General features: G+C 58.8%; 2 protein-coding genes across 3 annotated transcripts in view; both read left to right on the top strand.

Moving 5' to 3' along the window:
- FBXO42 (F-box protein 42) overlaps positions 1-18,329 on the top strand; it is a 44,599-nt gene extending 26,270 nt beyond the window's left edge. For both annotated transcript variants that reach the window (XM_064678817.1, XM_064678818.1), the window contains exons 5-10: positions 13,464-13,617; positions 14,530-14,640; positions 14,859-14,955; positions 15,798-15,854; positions 16,331-16,447; positions 17,140-18,329. In XM_064678817.1, coding sequence (XP_064534887.1) covers positions 13,464-13,617; positions 14,530-14,640; positions 14,859-14,955; positions 15,798-15,854; positions 16,331-16,447; positions 17,140-18,189 — 1,586 coding nt within the window. In that variant the 3' untranslated portion in view covers positions 18,190-18,329. The remainder of the gene's footprint in view (positions 1-13,463; positions 13,618-14,529; positions 14,641-14,858; positions 14,956-15,797; positions 15,855-16,330; positions 16,448-17,139) is intronic.
- A 3,923-nt stretch (positions 18,330-22,252) lies between these two features.
- CPLANE2 (ciliogenesis and planar polarity effector complex subunit 2) lies at positions 22,253-26,383 on the top strand. Its single transcript, XM_064678816.1, has 5 exons — positions 22,253-22,409; positions 22,483-22,653; positions 24,374-24,498; positions 24,564-24,694; positions 26,076-26,383. Exons 1-5 carry the CDS (start codon positions 22,253-22,255, stop codon positions 26,296-26,298), a joined length of 807 nt encoding a protein of 268 aa, XP_064534886.1. The 3' UTR covers positions 26,299-26,383.
- The last annotated feature ends 698 nt before the right edge of the window (positions 26,384-27,081 follow it).

The raw sequence follows: 27,081 nt of genomic DNA, 5'->3' as shown, positions 1-27,081 counted from the left end.
CTTCTCCTGCTGGCAGTGAGTGTGCCAGCACCTTCTCCTGCTGGCAGTGAGTGTGCCAGCACCTTCTCCTGCTGGCAGTGAGTGTGCCAGCACCTTCTCCTGCTGCAGTGAGTGTGCCAGCACCTTCTCCTGCTGGCAGTGAGTGTGCCAGCACCCTGTCCCACTGCAGTGAGTGTGCCAGCACCTTCTCCTGCTGCAGTGAGTGTGCCAGCACTCTGTCCTGCTGCAGTGAGTGTGCCAGCACCTTCTCCTGCTGCAGTGAGTGTGCCAGCACTCTGTCCTGCTGCAGTGAGTGTGCCAGCACCTTCTCCTGCTGCAGTGAGTGTGCCAGCACCTTCTCCTGCTGCAGTGAGTGTGCCAGCACTCTGTCCTGCTGCAGTGAGTGTGCCAGCACCTTCTCCTGCTGCAGTGAGTGTGCCAGCACCTTCTCCTGCTGCAGTGAGTGTGCCAGCACCTTCTCCTGCTGCAGTGAGTGTGCCAGCACCTTCTCCTGCTGCAGTGAGTGTGCCAGCACCTTCTCCTGCTGCAGTGAGTGTGCCAGCACCTTCTCCTGCTGCAGTGAGTGTGCCAACACCCTCCCCGCTGGTTCCTCTGGGCTCAGCTCCTCCCCAGCTCCTCTCCCTGCTTAGAGTGGGAGTTGAGGATCAAGTTTCCCTTTGTGAGCTGAGGGGAAGGTGCCTTTGATGGTGTTGTGTCAACAAACCCAGCAGCCCAGGGGAGGAAGGGGAGACTGGGGAGAGCCCCTGGTGCCCTGCCCGGGGTGGCTGTGCCGGGTGGGAGGTGCTGTCAGATGTGGTCCCTGGGTGGTGGGAGGCTGGAGGAGGAACCTCCCTGTCAGTCCTGAGGCAGAGGGGCTTGGCCTTCACAAAGCTGCACAAAAGCCTTGCCCCCAGCAAGAGAAACCAGCCTTGTTTTCATCATCCCTCTGGAAAGCCGTGGGGAGTTTTCAAAGCCGGTGTTCCAGCCTTGGTGCAGTTCCGTGCTGCCTCCTCAGCGGGAGCTCTGTGGGGCTGGAGGCAGGAGGTGAAGGACTGGGCTCCCCAGGGAGGGAGGTGATGGTGCAGCTGGGGTCCCACTGGTGCCCAGCTCTCCAAGGCCACGAGCCAGCGTGGCACCGTCACTCGGGGCACAGACCCCACTCGGGGCCGGGGCTGCCCCGGGGCTCAGGGGTTCTGCAGTAAAACAGCTGTGGGAGTGCTGGGAAACTCCTCCTGTGTGGATTTAAACCCTCTGTGGCTGAGGGTCAGTCCTTGGGTGTGTTTTGCCTCTTCTTTGCATCAGCTGTGTCCAGTTCAGCTCAGGAAGGACCCGGAGGGGCTGGAGCGTGTGCAGGGAAGGGAAGGGAGCTGGGAAGGGGCTGGAGCAGCAGGAGCAGCTGAGGGAGCTGGGGGGGCTCAGCCTGGAGAAAAGGAGGCTCAGGGGGGACCTTCTGGCTCTGCAACCCCCTGACAGGAGGGGGGAGCCGGGGGGGGTCGGGCTCTGCTCCCAGGGAACAAGGGACAGGAGGAGAGGGAACGGCCTCCAGCTGTGCCAGGGGAGGGTCAGGTGGGACATCAGGAGGAATTTCTCCCTGGAAAGGGTGGTCAGGCACTGGAAGGGGCTGCCCAGGGAGGTTTGGAGTCCCCAGCCTTGGAGGTGTCCCAGGAAGGCCTGGCTGTGGCACTGAGTGCTCTGGGCTGGGGACAAGGTGGGCATTGGGCACAGGGGGGATCCATGGGCTGGGAGGGCTTTTCCAACCCAAATGGTTCCATGATTCTTTTCCCTGAAGAGCAATAACTGAGGCTCTGGACTAAAGCTCTCTGCCCTGACCCCAGACTGCAGCTCTGCCCCCATTGCAGTCGCTCCCCTCACAGCACCATCACGAGCAGTTAAAAACACCCCAAAATCCCACCCTGGCCTCTCCAGAGCAGCATCTCCCAGTTGGAGTTTGCTGCCAGTCCCAAGACACCACCTGTGAGAGGTTTCTTCCCAAAAATTCCCATGTACACGAGGAAGGAGACGAGGAGAGGCAGGTTTGGAAATTAAACCTGCAATATTTAACCTGATTCCTTTCCACTTGGAGCCCTTGAAGGAAGGGCTGCAGGACTCCCTTGGTGTCCCTGTGTGCTGCTGACCCCATTCCATTGAAGGCAAACCTAAATTGGACTAAAAACTCGGGATCACCTTGAGCACACGGAGCCGTGGCGCCGCTCCGGCCTCCCAGGGACCCAAAGGAATGAAAGGCTGATTCCTGGCACGGAGTAACACCTCTAACTGTGTCTGGCTGTGGGTGTCTGAGCCTTCCAAGTGGAGCAGGTTAATGGAGTGCCTGGAAATCCTTCTGTCCTTCTGCTGCCGTGGTGTTGAAGGAGCCTGGAAGAGAGGGAAGCTCTTCCAGCTCTTTTCCTGATCTGGTTTGTTTTTCCCTCGTTGCCCTTGGAGTTCAGTAGCACTAAGGCCTGTCTGTGCCTCCACAGAGGTAAAACTTGCACGTTATCATCAAAAATCCCTGACTTTCCCACCACCATCAAAATGCTCTTTGAGCTCTGAAGCCTTGACCCCTTTGGAAATTCAGCCTTAATCCTGAGGAGTCGGAGCTTCCTTCTTCCACCCCTCACTTCTTCCTTATCCCACCCCAATTTCTTCCTTATTTCATCATTCATTTCTTCCTTATCCCACCCCCAGTTTCTTCCTTCTCCCACCCCAGTTTCTTCCTTATTCCACCCCCAATTTCCTCATTCTCCCACCCTCAGTTTCTTCCTTATCCCACCCCCAGTTTCTTCCTTCTCCCACCTCAATTTCTTCCTTATCCCACCTCAGTTTCTTCCTTATCCTACCCCTCATTTCTTCCTTATCCCACCCCCAGTTTCCTCCTTATCCCTGCCCTTGGAAGCAGGAGCCCAGAGCTGGTCTGGCAGCTCCGGGGGGAGCCGGGATGGATCCCAGCCCTTCCTTCTGTCTCTGGGAGGAGCCACGATGTCCTTTTGTCCCTCTCCTCGCTTGGGTGCTTCCCAAAATGTTCTCGGATGGAATTTGTGATGTTCAAGATGAAACATTTCAAGGGCAGGGGATGAAAAATCCAACCAAATCCAGTGGAAGGCATTTTATTTTCCATAAGCTGTGACGCTTCATTTGGAAAGCGCTGCCAAGGGCTGGATTCCAGGAGATTAATGCCCAGGTTTAGGTTTCCAGCACACATCTCTCTCCCCTCCCTGGGAGTTGCCAGGCTCTGTCCTCCTCCAGCTCGTGCCCTTTTTGGCCCTGTTTAACCTGGAAAAGCTTTTTGGCGCCTGGAGCCATCGTTCCACCGGCACCGGTTTTATGGATCCTTCCTTGGATGGAGACCCTGCCTGGCCTTGCAGGAATGAATCCAGGGACACACAGGGACAACCCCCCCCTGAAAATGGAGCATTTTAAGGCTTTATCCTGCAAATGCCTTTGCTGACCCCGGCAGGAAAAGCCCAAAGGTTCCCCTCCTCTTTCCGGGGTCTCTGTGTGGCTCCTGGAGGATTTTCTGCCTGGGAATCTGCTCCCTACAAAAACAGGTTTGGAGAGGCTGGTGGTTGGAAAGGCTTTGATTCTGAAGCCTCAACTCTTCAGCTGGTCAGTGTGGTGGGAAATGAGTGTGGATTTACCACGACCAGGGAGAAAACATTCCCGTGCCTCCTATTCCTGAATCCCACATTGGAAACCACCATCCCTCCCTCCCCCTGTTCCCAACTGGCTGCGTCCTGCCCTTCATCCCAGCTGGCTCTGAGGTATTCCTGCAGCATTCCCAATTGCTCCCAGTATCTGCAGAGGTCATAAAGTCAATCCATAACTTCATTCCTCTGTTCTGGGTTGGGATGGGGGGACAGAGCCAGTTCAACTCCAACAAGGTGTCCAAGGACACTGGGATGCCACTGCTTCCCACAGGAATGTGGGGCTGGAGGCAGGAATGGCTTTGAAGAAGCCAGTCTGCCTGCACACAGAGGTGGGAACGTGCCCAGGGGGTGGGAATGTGCCCAGGAATTGGGAATGTGCCCAGGAATTGGGAATGTGCCCAGGAATTGGGAATGTGCCCAGGACTCGGGGCCGTGGCGTCAGACCCAGCTCGTGTCAGACGCAGCCCGTGTTGGATGAGCCGGGGCTGCCAAAGGTGGTTCTGTCCCCGCAGGACAAACCCCCCGGGCACTTTCCCTCTCCTATTCCCACTCTCTATGTGCTGCAGGAGTTGGAAGTTCAGCAGATCTTTATCTCCAGACAGAGCCTGGTGGCTGAGCAGCCCCTGCCGTGGGGAATTGGCTCCCGGAGCTCTGGCAGCAGCTCAGGGGGGCTCCTCTGTCCCACGTGCTGCTCCCACAGGGAAGGATGTTCCCTCAGGATGCCCTCCTGGCCTGCCCCAGGCAGCTCAGCCTGGTGTGGGGGGAGTTTGTGGAAAGGGAATTCCGAGGCAGAAGCAGAGGAGGCTGGGAGGGAAGCAGCTCCAAGGGAAGTGGGTGTTTTAGGGATGACCTGGTTTCCTTCTTCCCTCAGGACAGGTCTGGGGACTCGTGGTTCCCTTTAAGGCGAGGGAAGAGCTGAGCACCTGGGTGTTGGTGCAGGAATGGAGATCCCATGTGTCAGTACATCCATGAGTTTGTTTTAATGCAGAGGATGCTGGATCTTTCCATGGCAAAAGCCAGCAAACCTGCACCTTGAATAGAGCAGGAATCTTGATAAGGGACATTCTGGTGATTCTCCTTCCTGGATGATGAGGGGTTTATTCCAGATTTGAAATTCACCTGCACAGTATTCCTTTCTCCAGAAGGTTTCCAGTGTGGAGCAGTCCTCCTTAACACACTGCCACCATGGATGGAGCAGTCCAACCTGGAAAAGGGCTTCTTGCTTTACCCTTGTGGGATTAAGATTCCCGGAGAGCAGCTCCCTGGATGCAGATCCCTCCAGAGATTAATGAAGGAATGTTTCCCTCTGTTTCCTTTATCAACCTCTGGGATGGACACAGAGAATTTTTAGCCTCCCTGGTCCCTGTTTTGATGCTCAAAGGTGGCCTGGAGCAGGGGCATATGGATTCTGTAGGATATCCTGAGCTGGGAGGGACCACAGGGATCATTGAGTCCAGTTCCTGGAGGGATTGGAGGGGCTGGACCTGCCCATGTTAAACACGACCCCTGGGCCCTCTGGAAGGATTTGCTGCACCAAAATTGGGGAAAACTCTTTGTAGCTCTGTTGGAAATAAGAAAATCCTGATCTGTGAAAATCGGAGTTGGGAATCGTGTGGACAAATAAGGAGTTGGGTCTGGGTGGTGCTCAGAACCTGGAGACTCCCAGGGGGGTTGGAACCTTCTGAAGGTCTCAAATGTCTGAGAGTCAGAATCCTGGAATTCCAGACTGGTTTGGGTGGGAAGGGACCTCAAAGCCCATCCAATCCCACCTCCCACTATCCCAGGTTGCTCCAAGCCCCATCCAACCTGGCCTTGGACACTCCCAGGGATGGGGCAGCCACAGCTTCTCTGGGCAACCTGTGCCAGGCCCTGCCCACCCTCCCAGGGGAGGAATCCTTCCCAATATGCCCTCTGGCAGTGGGAAGCCATTCCCTTGTCCCAGGTCCCTCTCCAGCTCTCCTGGAGCCCCTTTAAGCACTGGAAGGGGCTCCAAGGTCTCCCTGGAGCTTCTCTTCTCCAGGTGAGCACCCCCAGCTCTCAGCCTGTCTCCTGTCTCTCTCCAGATCCATCCATACATCTATCTCCATATTCCCTATAAGGGAATTCCCTATTCCAGTTGCATTGTCACAGAATCCCAGAACGGTTTTGGTTGGAAAGGACCTTGAAGCCCATCCAGTGCCACCCCCTGCCATGGACACCTCCCACTGTCCCAGGTGGCTCCAAGCCCCGTCCAGCCTGGCCTTGGACACTCCCAGGGCTGGGCTGGTGCTGTTGGGATGATGAGCAGAAATCCCCAATGGCAGCAGCACCTCCTCCCCCTGGGAAAGCCTTGGAGGACCATTGGCTCTTCCTTGCTCCCGAAGTCCAGGCCTCCCATCTTTTAAACCCTAAGCAGGAATTAGGGTTGATTTTCCAAGAGCTTTTTTTTTTTCCTCTAAGGAATTTTTCCTTGATTTCCCGGCCCTGCAGAGAATTGAACTCCTTGCCCATCCGAGTTTGGAGCTGAGGTGTTTCCACACTGCGGGAGCAGCCAAAGCATCCATGACAAACCTCCCTTTGGATTTCCTTTTCGGGGAAAAAAGGCTTCAAACGGTGGAGCCGCTCCCGGGCTGTTGGCTCTGGTGCTGCCTCCTGTCATGAATGTGTTGTGAGCACAGAGGGAGCCACGAGCCTGATCTCAGAGCCTGATCCCTCCTTCCCGGGGCTGCTCCCGCTCCGTCCCGGGGCTGCTCCCGTCCTCCCGGAGGCGTGGGAGGGAGCAGGGCTGGGGCTTTCCCTGCCCACGAGCTCCGGGGTGATTTTACATCCAGTTATTCCCTCCCGGGAAGGTACATCCACCTCCCGGGGGGGGCAGTGGGATAAAACACTGTCGTCCCACGGCTGGATCAGCCTTGTCACCCGGGAGGAGCTTCGAGGAGCCTTGGGAAAGGTCCTGCTCGGGATTTCGGGAAGGCTGTGCTGACATCTATCGGCAGCAGCTCCTTCCACGTTTTCCCGCTGTTGTGCCTGTGCCTGGAGGATTCTTATCCGCCAGGATTACGTGTGTAATACTCGGGATTGACCAGGCAGCGTTCCCTGTGCACTTTAAACCAAGAGTAGCCCGATGTGCTCCCAAAGCCTCGTTACATCCTCGCACTCCGGAGCCTGATTTTGGTCTTCTCCCAAAGCATCTGCTGTAGAAATCTCCTGGAATGGGGCAGGCATGCAGAATGGGGCAGCACTGGCTCACCCTTGTCTGCAGCCCAAAAGGGGGCTTGTTCCTGATGTGAAATATTCAGGGAGTTTGGAATTACGGGAATGAGGGAGCAATGTGCCCTCCTGGGGTGATGGAAGTGCAAGACTTGGCTTGGAAATGAGGGGGAAGGGGGACACAGCAAGGGAGGGTAGAGGAATTGTAGAGAACTGGATGAAGTATCCCTTCCTGTGCTGGAGTGGGAATTCCAGCGGGAAGATGTTGGCATTCCAGTAGGTGACTCCAGTGAATAACACTCCAGTGTTGTCCCTGCAGCAGATTTTGGGAGGAGCTCTCCCTGCTCTTCCCAGTGCTGAGCTTTTTGCACTTCCTCAAGGAGCCCTCTCTGACTGTGCCCAGAGGGGTCGTGGATTCCCCACCTCTGGAAGTGTTCCAGGCCGGGTTGGACGGGGCTGGGAGCAGGCTGGGACAGTGGGAGGTGCCCTTGGGACGAGATGATCTTTAGGATCCTTTCCAACCCAGACCATTCCAGGGCTCTCTGACCGTGCCCACAGGCTGCCCTTTAAAGGATACTTGAGGTTTCTCAGCCCCGTGGTGGCTCCAACCTCACCAAATTCCACAGCAGCCATTTCCTGGAACACCAGTGATTTGGGGGTTCTCTGGGAGCGTGGCTGGGGCGGAAAGTGCGGAGCTCAGCAGAGCTGCCCCCAGCCCACAGACCTCCAGCCCTTCCCTGCAATTATCCCTCAGCACAGCCCAATCCAGCAATTCCCATCCCTCCCTTTGCCTCCCGGGGGGAAGACGAGTGACAGGAGCTGCTCAGCCCTTTCCCTGGAATCCCAGAGCTTTTTAATTGCTCCGGAGCTGGTTTGGGGAGGTGTCAGAGTGTCACTCAAATCCCTTGGAAGTCTGCAGGGTGTCACTCGGAGGGGGAGAAAACACCAGGCATGGAAGCGGGGAAAGGTGGATCAGGGAAAGGTGGATCAGGGAAAGGTGGATCAGGGAAAAGTGGATTCCACCCACCCAGACAGGGAAGAGCAGCTTTTGCAACAGCAGCTCCTGGGACCACGGGGCCAAATCCCAAAGGATTGGGAAAGATCCCCTTGCCCTCAGGAGCAGCAGCACCTCAGGGTGATGCTGCTGGGAGAAGGGCTCCAGCTGGATCCCAGGGAGGCCTCTCTGCAGGCTCAGATTGGATCCCAGGGAGGCCTCTCTGCAGGCTCAGGATGGATCCCAGGGAGGCCTCTCTGCAGGCTCAGGATGGATCCCAGGGAGGCCTCTCTGCAGGCTCAGGATGGATCCCAGGGAGGCCTCTCTGCAGGCTCAGGATGGATCCCAGGGAGGCCTCTCTGCAGGCTCAGATTGGATCCCAGGGAGGCCTCTCTGCAGGCTCAGGATGGATCCCAGGGAGGCCTCTCTGCAGGCTCAGGATGGATCCCAGGGAGGCCTCTCTGCAGGCTCAGGATGGATCCCAGGGAGGCCTCTCTGCAGGCTCAGGATGGATCCCAGGGAGGCCTCTCCTGCCGTGGGAGGTGTGGGAATTGCAGGATCCCATCGGTGGCTGTTGGGAGATAAGGGGCCGAGCCCGGGGCGTTTGGCACCTCTCTGTGTTTGCTCAGTGTGCTGAATCAGGACATTTTTGGCGGCATTAGCCGGGAGTGACTCAGTCAATCCTGTTGCTCAGGGTTCAGAGGGCACTGCCTCTCCTTTTCCAGCGGCACCTCACGAATTCCGGGCTTAAAAAAACAACCACCGTTGCAACAGCTCCAGGGTGACTTATCCTGACTTCTCCTCCCCCACGGGGTTTTGCCTCCACCTCGCAGGGATTGCAGGAAACCAAACCTTCCCTTCCCCACCGGCGCTTTGACCGGGCTTGTCCCGCACTCCCCTGTCACCGCAGGGTGGGAATCGGCCACCGGGAATTCTGGCTGTGTGTAAACATGGGGGGTTGCCATGGTTTGGTGACACACCCCCCAAAACTGGGGAAAAAACTCGGGATATCCCCCCCTCCCTCCAGTGTGTCCCAGGCAGCAGATATTCAGATGTTTGTGCCTGCAAAGGGTTTATCTCATTTTTGAGGAGACAAATTGGGTCTTGTTCTGTTTTTCTTTAAATTCATATGAGGCTGAATTCCTGCCTGATTCCCAGCATGGAATTTGGGGGTTTTTGGGAAGGGAACAGTAAATCTCCTGTGGCTTTGGAAAGGGAAAGGGATACTTTGGTGGCTTTTAAAGGCTTTAAGGTTTAGACAGGCCTGGTCAAAGCCAGTCTGGAAAATGTTCAGAATCCCAACGTTTTAAACATTTTGGGAATAAAAACAGGTGACTGTCAGGTGCTGGGATCTGAGGCAGCTGAGCAGCAAGTCCTAAGTGTTGGGGTTTGACTTAGGTGTGCAACATTCCATGGAGGTGTCTGCTCTTCCCACAGGGGTTCTCCTTTGGTGTCTCTCCAATCCGATCCCAGTGCTGGGACTGCTGGGATGCTCATCCCATGTTCCAGCCTCTGGGCTGCTGCTTGTCCTCTTCCCTTTGGGTAACCTGGCAGGGGAAAAACTTTGGGATGAATCTGCAGATGGCTGTGGAAAAGTCCTGGCTGGCCTGGGAAGCAGAGGGATTTCCTTTTTCCTGCTCTAGTTTTGCTTCCAATTGAAAGGGAAGGATTTGGGGATTCGTCACACAGGTGTGGGATGGACCTTGGGGTGGTGGAGGCAATCCCTCAGCCGGGGTGGATGATGCCAGGGGAGGGATCAGGGGTCCGGTTTGGAACTGAGGTTTTAAGTCTCTGCCAGATTAAAAGCTGGACTAGTAAAGACAGGCTGGAAAACAGCCCCTGGCACAGAGACACAAAACTCCCGGGGAACAGGATGGAACCCCACGGAGGAACAACTCCATGGGCAGGACAGGACTGTCCTGCCTTGGGAAAACATGTCCAAGGCAGGGTTGGACCAGGCTTGGAGCAACCCGGGATGGTGGAAAGTTCCACCTGTGGCAGGGGTTGGGACTGGATGAGCTTGAAGGTCCCTCCAACCCAAACCATTCCATGATTCCTGCCCTCGGACCTTTGGGGTGCAGCTCGAGGGCGGCTTTGGAACCTGGAACCTCAAATCCCTTTGCATTTGAAATTCATGGGCTGCTGGACCAGCTCCCTTTAATTCCTTGGCTTTGGAATTGGAAACATGGCTTTGTTTATCCGGGTATTTCATGGAAATCCGGTCGGATGGTGGTGATCAGCCCCTGGAGTTGTCTCTTGCTGGAGCTGAGGTGGCTGGAAAAACCCATCAAATCCAGCAAAACCAGCCCCTAGTTGTGGCTCTTGTCTCACCTCTCTCCAGAAATAAAACTCCCCACTATTTGTCCCCCTGACACAACTCTTCCCATGTTTTACCCTTCCCCCCTTGGCGCTGCTCCAGTGCAATATTCCCCCAAACCCCATGGATCTGAGCCAGTCCTTCCCCCTGGATAATCCCATCACCCATTTCATTGCCTTTGTATTTCAAGCTCCTCTTGGTGCTCGTTTGTGGAGTCTGCCAGGGCTGCACCCACCAGAGGTGAAAGGCTGGCCTGGAAATCCGTGCTCCACGTGCCCTCCCAGCCGGGCTCTCCCTTTGTGTCCGTTAATCCCGGCGCGTGCTGCTCCGCCAGGATTACAGGGCCGGATCAATGGGCTTTGGGAACTGCTGAGAAGGGCAGATCCTGCCCGGATAAAACACCCCAAGCTCGTGTGGGGAGCCACCAGAGCCTGGCATGGCTCTTCCAAACATCCGTGGGAGCCGGAGGTCCCTGGTTGGTTGGGTTTCCTTGGCTCTGTGAGCCAGGAAAATCCATCAGCTGGGGGAGAAGTTGATTGGAGCAGCTCTTAAGTGGCTGAAGGAGCACCAGGAGCTGTGGGGAGATGGAGGGAGTTCATGTGCTGCACCCTCTGCCTGCTGGGATCTCTGTCCCCAGGGAAGGATAACCTGGATGTTGGGCTGGGTGCTGTGCTGGGGGTGTGGAATTGGAAACAGCCCTTTTGGAGCAGTGGGAACCGGGACAATGAACCAGCGAGGTTCTGCTCCCTGGGCCATCCCCATCCCGGTCCCGGAGTGGGAGGAGCCCTCCCGTGTCAGGTGTTCCTGGGAGCCTTGGAAAGGCCACTCCCACATCCTCCCAAGGGCCTGGACTTTGAGCAGGTCCTGTTGGGGCCCCTTTGATGTCCCGGTGGGGCCCCTTTGATGTCCCCGTGCCCTGTTCTCCACATACCTGAGGCCTGAGCTCACAAAGCTTCCGGCGCCTTCCGGCCTCGCTCCGGCTCCCTCGGGAGTCCTGCCCTTCCCAAGGACCTTGGCAGCAGCTCTCCCCTGCTTTAGGGATAAACACTGTGAATTCTGCAATTTTCCACGTGTTTTGCTTCAATGCCAGATCCCCGGAGATGCTCCTGGTGCACCTCATTTGCAGGGAGCATCCAGAGGTATCCCGTGGGTATCCAGGTTGTTGGGCTGGAAGAGGCTTTGAGAGGCCAAGGCTTCTTTGACTTGTAAAATTCTGCCTTTTCTTGCACTGCAGAACCGAAACTCGGCTCATTTACATCCGGACAATGGCCCAGAACAGGCAAAGCTTCCTGAAAAACCGGGGCTGGCCCTGCCCTGGGCTGTGTGCAGGGCCTGACTCACCAGGAGCCGGTCCCTGCTCAGCCGGGGTGACTCTCAGGTCACTGCACCATCCCAGACCGTTCTGAGTGATGTGCCAGTGTTTCTCCATCCTGGGATTACTCCAGCTGCCCCTTTTTGTTTCAAAATCACCCATTTTAAGCCCAGCTCCTCGTGGCATCCCCGAGGGAATTGCCCGGTTTCCCCACAGCGGGTGGAAACGTTTCTGGCCATTCCATTCGTGATGCCAAGCTTGGGAGAACGACTGTGCACTTCCAGGGAAATATTCAGGCTGGAAAACCGCTGGTGTGGGTGAATTGCACACACAGCAAGCCAGGAAAACTGGAATTTGGGAACAAAGAGTAAGCAAGTGTGACCCTCTGTGGCACTCTCGTCCTCACAGGGACCTTGGCACAGCTCTGGCCACACTCTCTTTGTGACCCAGCACAGGAATTGTCTCCTGCACAGCTTTATTCCCGTTTTTCCCTTATATCCATGTCCCTGAGAGCAGCAGAGTGCTTTGTCCCTCGGGAAGGGTTCAGGGACACCGTGGCCATCTCGCTGTGTCAGGCCAGGGGTTGCTTTTTGCCAGGCTCTTCCCACCCCCCACCTGGAACCCATGGAATTCTTCCCTCCGCTGTAACATCCCAAAATAGCTGCTCTGGTTTCTTTTAAAAATAGTCTGTTCTGTGTCATTCCCTGCTAAAAATGTGCCCCTGAGTCTCGTGGGGACATGGCAGGGGACAGAGGGTCCGTCAGCCTTTTCGGGAGAGGGGACGGTGGCACCGTGGCCACGTGCCCTGGAGCCGCCCCGTTCCCAGAGCTGGGCACCCTGCCATGGATTTGGGATGATGTGTTCAGGAATATTTGGAAAGAGTGACTGTGGAGGTGGAGGAATGTGCCTGGTGCTGATGACCAATGTGGGAATGAGGATGCTCTGAGTCCACCCGGGCTGGAGAGGCTTTGCCTTTGCCTGGGAAGCAATTCAACAGCTCCTGCACATCCAGGGAGTGACACAGCACCTCTGGCTCCTGGGACAGAGAGGGGTTGGGTTTTTGCAGTGGATTGGGGCTGATTTCCTGACTTAAATTCAAAGGGATCTGATCCTTCTGTAGCTGCTCTTGCCAAGGGACTCTTGGCACTGAAGCTGCTCCTGCTCCGAGAGGTTTGGGATCATAAAATCCCGGATGGTTTGGGTTGGGAGGACCTTAAAGATCATCTCATTCCAACCCCCTACTGTGGGCAGGGACACCTTCCACTGGAATCACGGAATCCCAGGATGCTTTGGGTTGGAAGGGACCTTAAAGCCCATCCAGTGCCACCCCTGCCATGGACAGGGACACCTTCCACCAGCCCAGGTTGCTCCAAGCCCCGTCCAACCTGGCCTTGGACACTTCCAGGGCTGGGGCAGCCACAGCTGCTCTGGGCAGCCTGTGCCAGGGCCTCCCCACCCTCCCAGGGGAGGATTCCTTCCCAATCTCCCATCTAACCCTGCCCTCTGGCAGTGGGAAGCCATTCCCTTGTCCTGTCACTCCATCCCTTGTCCAAGGCAGTGCCTCCATTTTCACCCAAAGTTCAGGGATTAATCCTGCAGAAAGGGGTTCAGTGTGTGCTGCCCTCCTGAGCTCCCAGATATCTGCCACGATGCCTTGGAATTGCTATTCCTTCCCCCTCCTTCCTCGGGGAGAGCAGTCAGTAGGTATTTGAGGTAATTATTGCTTTTATTCAGTGCTAAAGCAATAATTTGAAGGGATACGGTGGAAAACCAGCAATTTCCTGCCAGTGAGTGACAGATGTTTTGAGATGTGCTTTCAGTCTCCTACTAATTATGCTGACACAAATTGGCAGGAGTTTTCTTCCCAGGCTCCCAGCTCTAATTTTGCCTCTTTTTTCCCCCCTTTATTTTCATTTTTCTGCGAGGTGGAGTCTCCGTGTTGCGACGCTCCGGGAGGAAACGCCGCGGAGTCGGGGGCTGCTGTTCAGACATGGCTTTCCTAACCCTGCCCTTCTCCATCCCTGCCAGGTTCCTACCCCTCCCCCAAGGCTGGGGCCACCCTGGTGGTCTACAAGGACCTGCTGGTGCTTTTTGGGGGGTGGACCCGGCCCAGCCCTTACCCCCTGCACCAGCCCGAGAGGTTCTTCGATGAGATCCACACCTACTCACCCTCCAAAAACTGGTAAGGGCAGGCTTTGATCCCGGAGCAGTGTGCCTGGAATGCAGCTGGGGGAACTCCTGGGAAGCTGGGCATGCTCCTGGTGTCCCAGGGGTGTCTCTAAAGCTCTTTCTGAAGCAAAAGCAAAACCACAACCCAGCAGTGGAGCCAAGGACAGGACACTCTCAGGCACCTCCTGGGTGCTGATTGCTGCCACAGGGCTCTTGATTTGTACCTAAAATATTCCAGGCTCCCTGAGCATCCCCATCCAGGTTTCCCACCTGGATGTTTCAGTGTTTAATCACACTGGCTGTGAGCAGGGAGGTGGTTCTGAGATAAGCTTTAACTGCTGGAGGTCTTGTTTTTAGTCATGATCCAAAACTCAGCTCCCTCAGGGAGCTGGGAGAAAGCAGGTTTCTCCATCATTTTATAAATCCCTGCCTCTACAGCTCCTGGATGGAGCATCCAGTGCCCATGGAGCTGGCAGGAATTTTCCTGTTCCCTTTCAACACCATTTAGCTGATTTTAGACCCGGCTTCGCCACCGATCCTGTGTGTGAGAAAGCAGCAGAGGCTGTATCAAAGGGATCATTCCTGCTCCTCTCCCACTGAGAACTTTCCATCCTCCCAAGTATCAATTATCCAGGGCACTTTGGTCGTTACAACTCTGTAATTAAACTCCCTGGAAAGAATTCGGGGCAAACTTAATTGGAAGGGGGGATATTCCCACCTTGGCCACGGGACTGGCTCATGCCTTGAAAATGTTTAGCACATTGGATTTCTAATTAGTTTCGTTATTATTTGGACACTCGGAGGTTTTCCTGGTGGTTTTCCTCTGGAACATGTTCTTTGCCGGCCCCTGGGATTTTTTGTTTGCTGTTCATCCAGTGTTTTCCTTTCCCTCCCAATGGTGAATGTCTTCCTGCCTCTTTCCCAGGTGGAATTGCATCATGACCACCCACGGCCCCCCTCCCATGGCAGGACATTCCTCCTGTGTCATCGAGGACAAGATGATTGTTTTTGGGGGATCTCTTGGATCTCGGCAGATGTGAGTTGGGATGAGCTGGGCGGGTGTTGGGATGTCCCAGGATAGCTCCTGGTGTTTCAGAAGGAATTCTCCCCAGGATTTCACTGCTGCCTTAGCACACCTCCTGTGGCAAATCCCGAGGCTCCAGCCTGCCAAAAACCCCGTGTGCCCTGAGCCTGTGCCCTGGGCAGAGCTCCCAGGCCCCGGCTGTGCCTCATCCCTTTGTCTCGTCCCTGCAGGAGCAACGACGTGTGGGTGCTGGATCTGGAGCAGTGGGCCTGGTCCAAGCCCAGCATCTCAGGGCCCAGCCCTCACCCACGGGGGGGCCAGTCCCAGGTGAGAGAGACCAGGCTCAGCTTCCCTTCCCGCTGCCAGGCAGCTCTGCCCGGCTCATTCCCGAGTTATCCCAGGATCCCCTGCCCGCCGGGCCCTCCCTTTCCCTCCCTGTTCCTGATCTCTGGGCGTGACTCAGAGCTCTGCTGCACATTTGTAGGACACAAATTGCTGCTCTCACCCCAGGCTCGTGCCCTGGGGCGGCTCAGATCAGGGCAGTTAGCACAGGGTGGTTTGGCTCGGGGCCGTTGTGGCTGCTCCGCTCTCCCGATCCCAGGATCCAGTGGCTCTGGACTGTTCCCGCTCCGAGCACGGGCTGGCAGCGCCTGTTTGATTGCTGCCCGGGGCAGGAGCTCATGGGTGTCACCTGGCTTGGTGCAGGTGTCTCCATCCCTGCCTTCCCAGTGATTCCCAGTGTGGCTCATCCCACCAGGCACCCAGCAGAGACGGGCTGTGCTCCAACGTGCCTCATCCATTGGGAAAAGAGCCCGAGGGAATATCTCGCCCACCAGCAGCACTCACAGATGCTGCTGCCAGCACCTGCCTCCCAAACAATCCTCCCACCTTCCCACTCCTTTGGAGAGGGGTGTTGAGGCCCCTGTGCCTCAGCTCAGCTTTGGGAAGGGAGATTTCTCTCCCGGGTGAGAGGAGCTGGTTTGGGCCGAGGCCGTGGGATGAACCCTCCGTCCTGCTCTGCCCCAGGCCCGGCAGAACCGGCTCTCCATCCCCGCTCCAGAGCCCAGCCCGGGGCAGGCAGGATCCAGCAGCGCCTGTGCAGCTGAGAACCTGCTCTGTGTGCCCTGGGAGGCCTGGCAGGAGCCCTGACCCTGCTCTTTGCCCTGCAGATCGTCCTGGACAATGAAACCATCCTCATCCTGGGGGGCTGCGGGGGCCCCAACGCCGTGAGTACCTGGGGGAGCAGGGACACGGCACCGGGAGCCCTGGGGGATGCATTTGGGGGCAGGGGGGGCCCAGGGGGCATCTTAGCCCTCAAATCCGGGCGCCCACGCGGGAGATTTTCCAGAGAAGCTGTTTAGGTGTTGCTAGAGCTGCTTTAATTAAGGAAAAAACCCCGAGGCGCTCTCTGAGCAGCTCACTGAGCCTTGGAAGGATGAGCCCTGACTTTGGACTGGGATAGGAGATGGAAATGAAGGGATTTATCCGTGGCCATGGTGAGGTGTGGTCACTCCCAGGCAGTCAGCTCCTGATTTGGGTCACCATTCCCTTTCCACAGGAACAAATCCTCCCACCAGCATCCTGATGGGATGGGTGATCTCAGCAGCAAAGGGGGCTCCTAAATCCCAGCCTGGGCTCCTAATTCTCAACCTGGGCTCCTGAGTCTCACCCCAGGCTCCTAACCGTGCCCCTTCCCTCGCAGCTCTTCAAGGACGCGTGGCTGCTGCACATGCAGGCCAACCCCTGGACGTGGCAGCCGCTCAAGGTGGAGAACGAGGACCACGGAGCGCCGGAGCTGTGGTGCCATCCTGCCTGCAGGGTACGGGGTCCCTGCCCCCACACAGCCTCATCCTGCTGCCCTTGGGGCACATTCCCTGGCCACGGGAACAAAGCACCGATCCCACCCACCATCATCCTGGGGGTGTGATCTCAGCAGCAAAGTGGGCTCCTAAATCTGAACCCAGGCTCCTAAATCCCAGCCCAGGCTCCTAAATCCCAACCCAGGCTCCTAAATCTGAACCCAGGCTCCTAAATCCCAACCTGGGCTCCTAAATCTGAACCCAGGCTCCTAAATCTGAACCTGGGCTCCTAAATCCCAACCCGGGCTCCTAAATCTGAACTCAGGCTCCTAAATCCCAACCCGGGCTCCTAAATCCCAACCCGGCTCCTAAATCCCAACCTGAACTCCTTAATCTCACACTGGGCTCCTGAATCTCAGTCTGGGCTCCTGGGCTCCCAGATCCCAACCCAGACTCCTAAATCTCACACTGGGCTCCTGAATCTCAGCCCAAGCTCCTGAGTCCCAACCTGGGTTCCTAAATCCCAATGCTGGCTCCTAAATCCCAACCCAGACTCTAAAATCTGAACCCGGGCTCCTAAATCCCAACACAGGCTCCAAAATCTGAACCTGGGCTCCTGAATCCCGCCCCGTGCTCCCTGCCCAGCCCACTCCCCAGCCCCTGGTTTCCCGGGGGCTCCTCGCGGTGTCGTGACCGTCTCCTCTCTCGGCAGGTGGGGCAGTGTGTGGTGGTGTTCAGCCAAGCCCCCAGCGGGAGGGCCCCGCTCAGCCCCAGCCTCAACTCGCGCCCGTCGCCCATCAGTGCCACGCCGCCCGCCCTGGTGCCGGAGTCGCGGGAATACCGCTCGCAGTCCCCGGTGAGGAGCACGGACGAGGCTCCCTGCGTGAACGGCCGCTGGGGCACCCTGCGCCCGCGGGCACAGCGGCACACGCCGGCGGGCTCCCGCGAGGGCAGCCTGTCCCCGGCCAGGGGGGACGGCTCCCCCGTGCTCAACGGGGACGGCGCGTCCCCCGGAGCCCCCCCGGACAGCCCGGGGCAGGTGCTGTCCCCCGGCACCCCCTCGGCCGCCGAGGGCCTCGACCCGCGCGTGGGGCCGCGCCGGGGCTCGCTGCCGGAGCACGGGGAGCTGCGCCTGGGCGCCGCCGAGCCGGGCTGGGAGCACAAGGCCCTGGACGGCGCCGAGGGCAGGACGGCGGGCGCGCGGATCCCCCCCGAGCACACCAACGGCCTGCACAGCCCCCCGCCCGCGCCCGGCTCCCTGCCCCTGTCCCCCGGCTCCCTGCCCGTGTCCCCCGGCGCGCTCCGCCGCAGCCTGGAGGCCGTCAAGGCCTTGGCCTCCAAAGCCGCCTCGGCCTCCTCGGCGCTCAGTCCCCCCCCGGCGTCGTCCCCGGGCTCCCCCGGCGCGGAGCCGGCGCGGGCGGGCGCGGCCCAGGGGGACGGGCACTCCCTGCCGCCCATCGCCCGGCGCCTCGGCCACCACCCGCCCCAGTCCCTGAACGTGGGCAAGCCCCTCTACCAGAGCATGAACTGCAAGCCCATGCAGATGTACGTGCTGGACATTAAGGACACCAAGGAGCGGGGCAGGGTCAAGTGGAAAGTGTTCAACAGCAGCTCCGTGGTGGGACCCCCCGAGACCAGCCTGCACACGGTGGTGCAGGGCAGGGGTGAGCTCATCATCTTCGGCGGCCTCATGGACAGGAAACAGAACGTCAAATACTACCCCAAAACAAATGCCTTGTACTTTGTGCGAGCAAAGAGATAATGCGGCCCCAGCCTGCCGCCACCCCCGTCCTCCCCTTCCCGCGGCTCTTCCCGGTCCTTCCCGGCCCCCGTCCCGTCACACAGCGACCAAACTGTGAATTAGGGAGCAGGAAACCAATAAAAGTCCGAGCAAAGCCTCCAGTGCTGCCCAGTCAGACCCCAGTGAAGCCGGTGGCGGAAGGACCCCAGGGATTCAGGGTGGATGGAATTCTGCCATCCAGGACCCCCACGAGGTTGATTTTCCGAGGGTTTGGGAGGCTTCGTCCCTCCAAAACCCCTCCAGAGCTCCTCGAGAGCCTCGTGGGGTTTGAGTGAACCTGGTTTTGTAGGAACGACCCAAACTCTGGCAGGCAGGAGGAAGGAGCTGGGTGAATTCCACGCCTGGCTCCCTCAGGAGAACAGCAGCAATATCCCCCTGGGAATTCCCAGCGCTGGGAAATCCTGCTCGACACAAACAAGATGCCTTTTTTTTTGCCTCACCTGCCGCTCTCGCCCCTGTCCTTGGGCAGGGCCAAAACAAGGAGGAAAGGACAGGATTTTGTGTCAGAATGCCAAATATATTGATTGTTCCCATCCCTCCTCTCCCTGCCGTGCTGGATCAGGCTTCGGGATCGGCCCCAATCCCATCTGATCACCTAAAAATCCACTTATCTCCCCAAAACGGAGACGTTTGGCTGCCAATTCCCCTCTGGACTTCAAGGATTCATTTCACTCGACATCCCAAACCCATTCAAGGCCAAACCAGCCCCATGGAGCCTGGGAACAGGGTGGGTTTTCCAGGGAAAAGGATGGATATTGGTGAATTTGAGGGCGTGAGCAGCCTCTGCAGCAACTTCACCTCATCTTTGCACGTGCCTCCTTCCACAAGGATTCCATTCAAATCCCAAGGGATTGAACCTGTGCGTCCTTCTGGGACAGCCCCCCTCCTTCCCTTTCCCCTCCGGGGGGTGGGAAAAACAGGTGGATTCTGCCAGGTTTTGGTCAACAACCTCCAGGACCCCGAAAACAGGGAGCCCTCCCCACGCCGGCAGCGCCATGACGTGGTCCCTCCTTCCCGGGATTTTCGTTTCCCTCCATTCCCACTGAGCTTTTTGCCGGTCGGAGCCTTAAATCCCATCCCAGCCATGTGGGGATGGGGAGGGATTTGCTTCACCCTGTTGCCACCTCTGTAAATAAACCCCTGGTCCAACCCGACCTCTCCTGTCCATCCCAAAATGATTTGTCCCAAGGGAAAAGCAAAATTGTCCCTGTCCCAAAAAAACCAGAAACCTCAGGAGCACCAAGGGTGAGCTGTGAAATATTCCCTCTAGGAAGGCGGTCGGGGCTTCGGCAGCGATTCCCACCCCCCTTTGCATGTTTTTGGTCATCCATCCCAAAAAAAGAAAGGGATGGATGGAGCGTTGATTCCTTCTCCCTACGCGGGGCACCCCTGGAGGGGTGTTTTCCCAACGTTTACATCCTGAAAATCCCACCAAGCCGGGGCCGTCCCTGCTCCACCCCCGCCATGGAAACGCATGTTCTGTGCCCTTAACGAGGAATTCCTCCCAAACTTTGATCCCTGGATCCCCCGGGAGCCGCTGGTGCTGTGAGCGAGGTGCCCCCCCCGCGACTCAGGTGTCCCCCCCGCCGTCATTCCCGACTGCAGGAACGGGAAGCGATTCCAGTGATATTTAAAACCTTCTGTACATTTTTGGGGGGTTCGTGGGGGTCCCTCCCCCCCAATCCCGAGGAATTTTTAGCGGTTTAACAAATAAAAAAAAAAGGAAAAGAAATGGATGGTCGCTGATTTCGGGGAGGGAATGACACGGAGGGGAATTCCCTGCTGCCATTCCCAAAAGTTTGGGGGTGAAAAAGGGAGAATGTGGGGTCTTTTGGGGTGAAAAAAGGGGAATATGTGTCCCAGGAGCAATGGGGGGGAAGGGAGGCAACAGGGTTGGGGGTTCAGGAAAAGGGGGGAGTGTTTGGAACCAGGGACCCCAAAGCTTGTCAGGGATGGAAATTGGGAATGGGGACCCCAAAGCCCCCTGGGGTTGGAAACTGGGGACCCCAAAGCCTGCTGGAGGTGGGAATTGGGGCCCCCAAGGCTTGTTGGGGATGGAAACAGGATGGGAGCCCCAAAGCCTGCCAGAGTTGGGAACTGGGGGCCCCCTCAGCCCTGTTAGAGGTGGGAATTGGGGATGGGGACCACAATTCCTGGGAGAACTGGGAACTCGGGCCCCTAAAGCCTGCCAGGGCTGGGAATTGGGGATGGGGACCCTAAAACCTGCTGGGGCTGGAAACTGCAGATCCCAAACCCTGCCAGTGTGGGGGATTTTAGACCCCACAGCATTCCAGGGTCAGTAATTAGGGAGGAGGACTCCAAAGCCTGGGAGAATTGGGGACCCCAAAGCCTGTTGGGGCTGGGAATTGGGGATAGGGATCCCAAAATCTGTTGGGGCTGGAATTTGGGAGCTGGGGATCCTAAAGCCTGTCAGGGCTGGGATTTGGGGATGGGAACCCCAAAGTCTGCCAGTGTTGGGAATTAGTGACCCCAAAGCCTGTTGGGATTGGAAATTGGGGTGGAACTCCAAAGTCTGCTGGATCTGGGAACTGGGGACTCAAAAACCTGTCAGGGCTGGGAATTGGGGATCCCAAAGCCGAGGGGGGTGGGACTGGAATTTGGGACCCCAAAGCGTGTCGGGGCTGGAATTTGGGGATGGGGATCCCCAAACCTGGCAGCGTTGGGAACCGGGGATCCCGAAGCAGGGCCGGGGTCTCTCCACGTGCCGCCCCGGCCCATCCCCCGCGCATGCGCGGTCACGGGGGGCGCGGTCTCGCTCTAGCCACGCCCCGAGTGTGACGTCACGCGGAAGCGGCGGTGAGCGGAGGGGCCGCGTCTTAAAGGGACCGCGCCGGGAAATTGGGGGGGTGGGGACACAAACTGGGGGGGCTCGGGGGGCACAGAGCGCGGGGAGGGAGAGGGGGGCTGCGACCACCCCCTTTTAAATGTTGGGGAGGGGGACGGAGCCCGTTGGGAGGGCACAGACCCCGGGGGGGGGCGGGGACCCCCTGGGAGGGTGGTGGGACCCCCGAGGGGGGTTCGGAGACCCGGGGGGGACTTCTGTGACCCCGTGGGCGGCTTTGGAGACCCCAAAGGAACTTTTAGGTACCCCGTGGGAGGATGCTGGGACCCCCTGGGGGGGTTAGGGACCCTGTGGAGGGTTTTAGGGACCCCCTGGGGGAGTTAGGGACCCTGTGGAGGGTTTTAGGGACCCCACAGGTGGTTTAGGAACCCCATAGGAGGTTTTAGGGACCCCAAGAGAATTTTTAGGGACCCCATGGCAGGATGCAGAGACCTCGGAGGGGGGTGCAGGGACCTCACGGGTGGTTTTAGGGACCCCCGGGGGGGTTTAAGGACCCCAAGGGAATTTTAGGGGCCCCAGGGGGGGTTCAGGGGCCCCACAGGTGGTTTTAGCGAGCCCATGGGGGGTTTTAGGGACCTCAAGAGAATTTTTAGGGGCCCCATGGCAGGATGCAGAGACCTCAGAGGGGGGTGCAGGGATCCCACAGGGGGTTTAGGGACCCTATGGGAAGATGGTGGGATCCCAGAGGGGAATTTAGGGACCCCCTGGGCGGTTTTAGGGACCCCAAAGGAACTTTTAGGTACCCCATGGGAGGATGCTGGGACCCTATGGGCGTTTTAGGGACCCCCTGGGCAGTTTTAGGGACCCCATGGGGGGCTTTAGGAACCCCAAGAGAATTATTAGGGATCCCATAGCAGGATGCAGAGACCTCAGAGGGGGGTGCAGGGACCCCACAGGGGGTTTAGGGACCCCATGGGAGGATGGTGGGATCCCAGAGGGGAATTTAGGGACCCCCTGGGCAGATTTAGGGGCCCCATGGGGGGTTCAGGGACCTCATGGGCGGTTTTAGGGACCCCGAGAGAATTTTTAGGGCCCCCCCGGGCTGACCCAGAGCCCCCGGGGGGGTCAGAGGGGACCCCCCGCCCCCCCAGAGCCGCGGGGTGCAGTGACCCCCCTGGGGGACGGGGGGTCCCCTCCGTGTCCCGCAGGCGCGGGGGTCCCATGGCAGAGCGGGATTCCCAGGATCCGCAGGATTCCCAGGATCCGCGGCATTCCCAGGATCCGCGGCATTCCCCGCTGGAGCGGGGCTGGCTCCTGTCGCCCCCCGGCCGCCCCTACCTGGAGTCGCTGCTGCAGCGGAACCGGCGGCGGGTGTTCGGTGAGACCCCCGCCCGGGCTCAGCCCCCCAAACCCCCCAAAACCGCCCCAAAACCGCCGTCCCCCCTCCCCAGGGCTGCTGGAGCGGCCGGCGCTGCCGCCCCCCCTGGCCGTGCCCACCCTGCCCTACAAACTGTTCCTGGTGGGAAGAAGCGGCGTCGGGAAAAGCACCCTGGTGGCGGCGCTGGCCGGGACCCCCCGGACCCCCGGGACCGCCGCGACCCCCGCGCACCACGAGACCCTCGGTACGGCCCGGGGGGGCGGGAGCCATTGGAGCGGGATTTGGGATCCCACAGGGGGGGTGGGATCCCACAGGGAGTTCAGGGATCCTGGGAGGGGGGTGTTCATGGACCCCTAATGGTGGGACCCCATAGAGGGTTCTGGGACCCTACAAGGATGTCAGGGACCCTTTTGGGGGTTCTGGGACTCTCTGGGGATATCCAGGGACCCCTGATGGTGGGACCCCATAGAAGGCTCTGGGATCCCATGTGAGGGTTCAGGGACCCCACAGGGGGTTTTGGGATCCCATAGGGTTGTCAGGAACCCTCTGAAGGGGTTCATGGGCCCCTGATGGTGGGATCCCACAGCAGGTTCTGGGACCCTACAGGGATGTCAGGGGCCCTTTGGGGGGGTTCTGGGACCCCATGGAGGGTGGTAGGACTCCAGAGAGGGTTCTGGGACCCTACAGGGATGTCAGGGACCATTTGGGGGGGGTCCGGGACCCCATGGGGGTATTCAGGGACCCCTGATGGTGGGACCCCAGAAGGGGTTCAGGGACCCCACAAAGAGGTCCCTCTGGGGGGATTCCGAGACCCCATGGGAGGATACAGGGATGGGGAGGGCACAGACCCCACAGGAGGGGTGCAGAGATCCCATAGAGGGGGTTCATGGACTCTATGGGGGAGTTCTGGGACCCCATGGTGGGTTCTGGGACCCCACAGAGGGTTCAGGGATCCCAAAGGGGATGCAGGGAATCCGTGGGGAGGGCACAGACCCCATAGGAGGGATGCAGGGACCCTGGGGGGGTTCAGGGACCCCGTGGGATGATACAGGGGCTCCATGGGCACAGATCCCATGGTTGGGGTCTCCCCTGGCCCCGTGTCACCCCCCCAGGCAGGTTTGCACCCCCAGATTTCCCCCCCCGGGTGTCTCAGGGGGCTGAGACCGGGCAACACTTCATCACACCGATGGATTGGCAACTCCCACTGATTTTTGGGGGGTTCTGGGAGGATTTTTGGGATTGTTGGTGTCTCCCTTGACCACCATCAGTGGGTTTGCACCCCCAGACTTCACCCCACTCCATCCCTGGGCAGGCTGAGAACGGGCAACACTTCGTTACACTGATGGGTTCACAGACGCTGCTCATTTTTATGGGATTTGGGGGCATTTTTGGGGGTGTTGGTGTCACCCCTGACCCCGTGTCCCCCCCCAGGGCGGGTTTGCAACCCCTATTCAATCCCTGGTTGGGCAGAGCCCGTTCACACTTCATTGCACTGATGGATTCCCAGCCCCTGCGGGGTTTTCGGGGGTTTGGAGGGGGATTTTTGGGGGTGTTGGTGTCACCCTTGGCCCCGTGTCCCCGTTTGCACCCTGGATTTCACCCCAGGGAAATCCGTACCTGGGCAGGCTGAGAACAGGCAACACTTTGTTACACTGATGGATTGGCAACTCCCACTGAGTTTTAGGGGGTTTTGGGGTGATTTTTTTAGGGGGCTTTGGGGTGATATTTTTAGGGGGCTTTGGGGTGATTTTTAGGGGGCTTTGGGGTGATTGTTTTAGGGGGCTTTGGGGTGATTTTTAGGGGGTTTTGGGTATTTTTTTAGGGTGCTTTGGGGTGGTTTTTTAGGGAGCTATGGGCTGATTTTTTAGGGGGGTTTGAGGTGATTTTTCGGGGGTTTTGGGAGGTTTTTGGGGGTGTCGGTGCCCGTGTGCCCCCCAGGGTCCCAGCCCCGCGTGTGTCCCCAGGGATCGAGGCCACCACGGTGTTCTGGCCGGCCCAGCCCCGGGGCAGCGCCCGGCCCGTCCTCTTCCAGCTGCACTTCTGGGACTGCGGGGACGGAGCCCTGAGGAAATTTGAGCACCTGCTGCCCGTGAGTCCCTTTTTTGGGGCGGGGGGACCCCCCGGGACCCCCCTGACGTTGTTTGCCCCCCCCAGGCGTGTCGGGAGGAGCTGGACGCCGTCCTGGTGCTGTTCTCCTTCACCGACCGCGCGTCCTTCGAGGAGCTGCCGGCGCAGCTGAGCCGCCTCTCGGGGCAGGGGCTCGTCACCGTGGTCATGGGCACCAAGTATCCTTTTGGGGGGTCCCCCGGGGGGGGCAGCGCCCCACGAAGGGGGTTTGCACCCCCAGAGTCCTCCCGGGTGGGATCTCGTGTGGCTGAGAACGGGCAGCACCTCGTTACACTGATGGGGTCACGAATCCCACGGGTTTTTAGGGGGCTTGTTGGGGGGGTGTTTGGGGTGTTGGGGTCTCCCCTGGCCCTATGTCGCCCCCCCAGCCCCCTCAGGGCAGGTTTGCACCCCCAGATTTCACCCCACTTGGAATCTCGGTAGGCTGAGAATGGGCAACACTTCGTTACACTGATGGGTTTGATGGGGTCACAAATCCCACTGGTTTTTAGGGGGCTTGGGGGGGTCTTTGGGGTGTTGGGGTCTCCCCTGGCCCTGTATCACCCCCCCACAGGCACCCCCAGACCTCTCACCCCTTGGCATCTCAGCGGGCTGAGAACAGGCAACACTTCATTGCACTGCTGGGTTTGGTGGGGTCACAGTTCCCACCAGCTATGGGGGACTTGGGGGGATTGTTTGGGGCGTTGGGGTCTCCCCTGTCTGTGTGTGTCCCCCCACAATGAGGTTTGCACCCCCAGATCTCTCACCTCTCCATCCCTGGGCAGGCTGAGAACGTGCAGCACTTCATTACACCCAGGGGGTCACAGCTCTGGCTGATTTTTAGGGGGCTTTGCCCCCCCACGGGTGGGTTTATGGGGTGTTGGGGTCTCCCTTGGCCATGGGTGTCCCCCCCGAGTGGATTTGCACCCCCAGATTTCACACCAGTTGGTGTCTCAGCGGGCTGAGAACAGGAACACTTCGTTACACTGATGGATTGGCAACTCCCACTGATTTTCAGGGGATCTGGGGGGATATTTTGGGGTGTTGGTGTCACCCTTGGCCCCGTGTCCCCATCTGCACCCCAACATTTCACCCCACTCCATCCCTGGGCAGGCTGAGAATGGGCAACACTTCATTACATGGATGAACTCCATGGGTTCACGGCATCCACTGATTTTTAGGGAGTTTTGGGAGGATTTTTGGGGTGTTGGTGTCCCCCGTGACCCCGTGTCCCCCCCCAGGGCAGGTTTGCACCCCCAGATTTCTCCCCACTCAGTCCCCCCGAGGCAGAGCCCGTTCCCAGCTCACTGCACTGATGGATTCCCAGCTCCCCCTCATTTTTAGGGAGTTTTGGGAGGATTTTTGGGGTGTTGGTGTCCCCCGTGACCCCGTGTCCCCCCCCAGGGCAGGTTTGCCCCATCCTGTCTCCCCCCCGCAGAGCCCGTTCCCAGCTCGTCGCACCGATGGATCCGCAGCTCCTGCGGGGTTTGGGGGGGTTTTGGGGGGGGGTTTTGGGGGTTTTTGGGGTGCTGCCGTTTCCCTTGACCCCCGTGCCCGCAGGTCCGACCTGTCCCCGCACGCGGCCGTGACCGAGCGGGACGTGCGGGCTCTCGAGGCCGCGCGGGGGCTGCGGGTGCTGCGCGCGGGGGCGGCCCCGGGGGGGGCGCGGGCCGGGCTGGAACGGGCGGCCCCGATCCTCGATTCCCTGGCGGAGCAGCTCTGGAAAAGGGACCAGGTCGCCGCCGGGGTGGCCCGGGGGGAGGAGGGGACCCCCCCCAGCTGATTCCCCTGTCAGGGGGCGGCTCCGGGGGGAGGCGGAAGGAGAAAAGGTGCTTTTTGAGTAAAATCTGTGTTTTCTATGAAAAATATCCCGGGGTGCCTAAACTTCCTAAATGTTCCTGAAATTCAGAGGATTTGGGGTGCAGGGGGATTTGGGGTGCTGGGGATTTGGGGTCCTGTGCGTTGTGGAGATGGGGGTGTGGGGGATTTGGGAGGGTTGGTGCAGTGGGATCGTGGGGATGTGGGTCCTGCAGGATTTGGGGGGCTGCAGATGCTGGAGGACTTAAGGTGCTGGGGGTTGATGAAGATCAGGGTGCGGGGGATTTGGGGGGATTTGGGGTGCAGTGGGATCACAGTGATGTGGGTTCAGGAGAATCTGAAGTGCTGAAGGATTTGGGGTGCTGGGATGGGGGTCCTGGGAGATTTGAGGTGCCTTGGGGTAAGTGGGATGCTGAGAATTTGGGGTGCAATGGGATCATAAGGATGTGGAGGCTGCCGGATTTGGGGTGCTGGGAAGTGCTGGGATGGGGGTGTGGGGGGATTTGGGGTGCTAAGGTGGGGGTGTGCTGGGCGATTTAGGGTAAGTGGGGTGTGCCGGGGACTTGGAGTGCCATGGGATCATGGGGGTGTGGGTGCTGCAGGATTTAGGGTGCTGGGGATGGGGGAATGGGGGATTTGGGGTGCTGTGGATCCTGTGGGATTTGAGGTGCCATAGAGTGATGGGGATTTGGGGTGCTGGGAGATTTTGGGTGCTGTGCGTTATGGAGATGTGGGTGCTGGGGGATTT

Source organism: Pseudopipra pipra, chromosome 22 (assembly GCF_036250125.1).
Source record: "Pseudopipra pipra isolate bDixPip1 chromosome 22, bDixPip1.hap1, whole genome shotgun sequence".
Taxonomy (NCBI): domain Eukaryota; kingdom Metazoa; phylum Chordata; class Aves; order Passeriformes; family Pipridae; genus Pseudopipra; species Pseudopipra pipra.
The sequence above is the reverse complement of the archived record's forward strand: the minus strand, read 5'-3'. Positions and strand labels throughout refer to the sequence as shown.

What these genes read in the sequence shown, in the direction of transcription:
- CPLANE2 (XM_064678816.1), top strand. Translation starts at nt 22,253, where the DNA reads ATGGCAGAGCGGGATTCCCAGGATCCGCAGGATTCCCAGGATCCGCGG. An exon ending in GAACCGGCGGCGGGTGTTCG is followed by an intron (nt 22,410 to 22,482) that starts GTGAGACCCCCG and finishes CCCCCTCCCCAG; the next exon opens with GGCTGCTGGAGCGGCCGGCG. An exon ending in AATTTGAGCACCTGCTGCCC is followed by an intron (nt 24,499 to 24,563) that starts GTGAGTCCCTTT and finishes TGCCCCCCCCAG; the next exon opens with GCGTGTCGGGAGGAGCTGGA.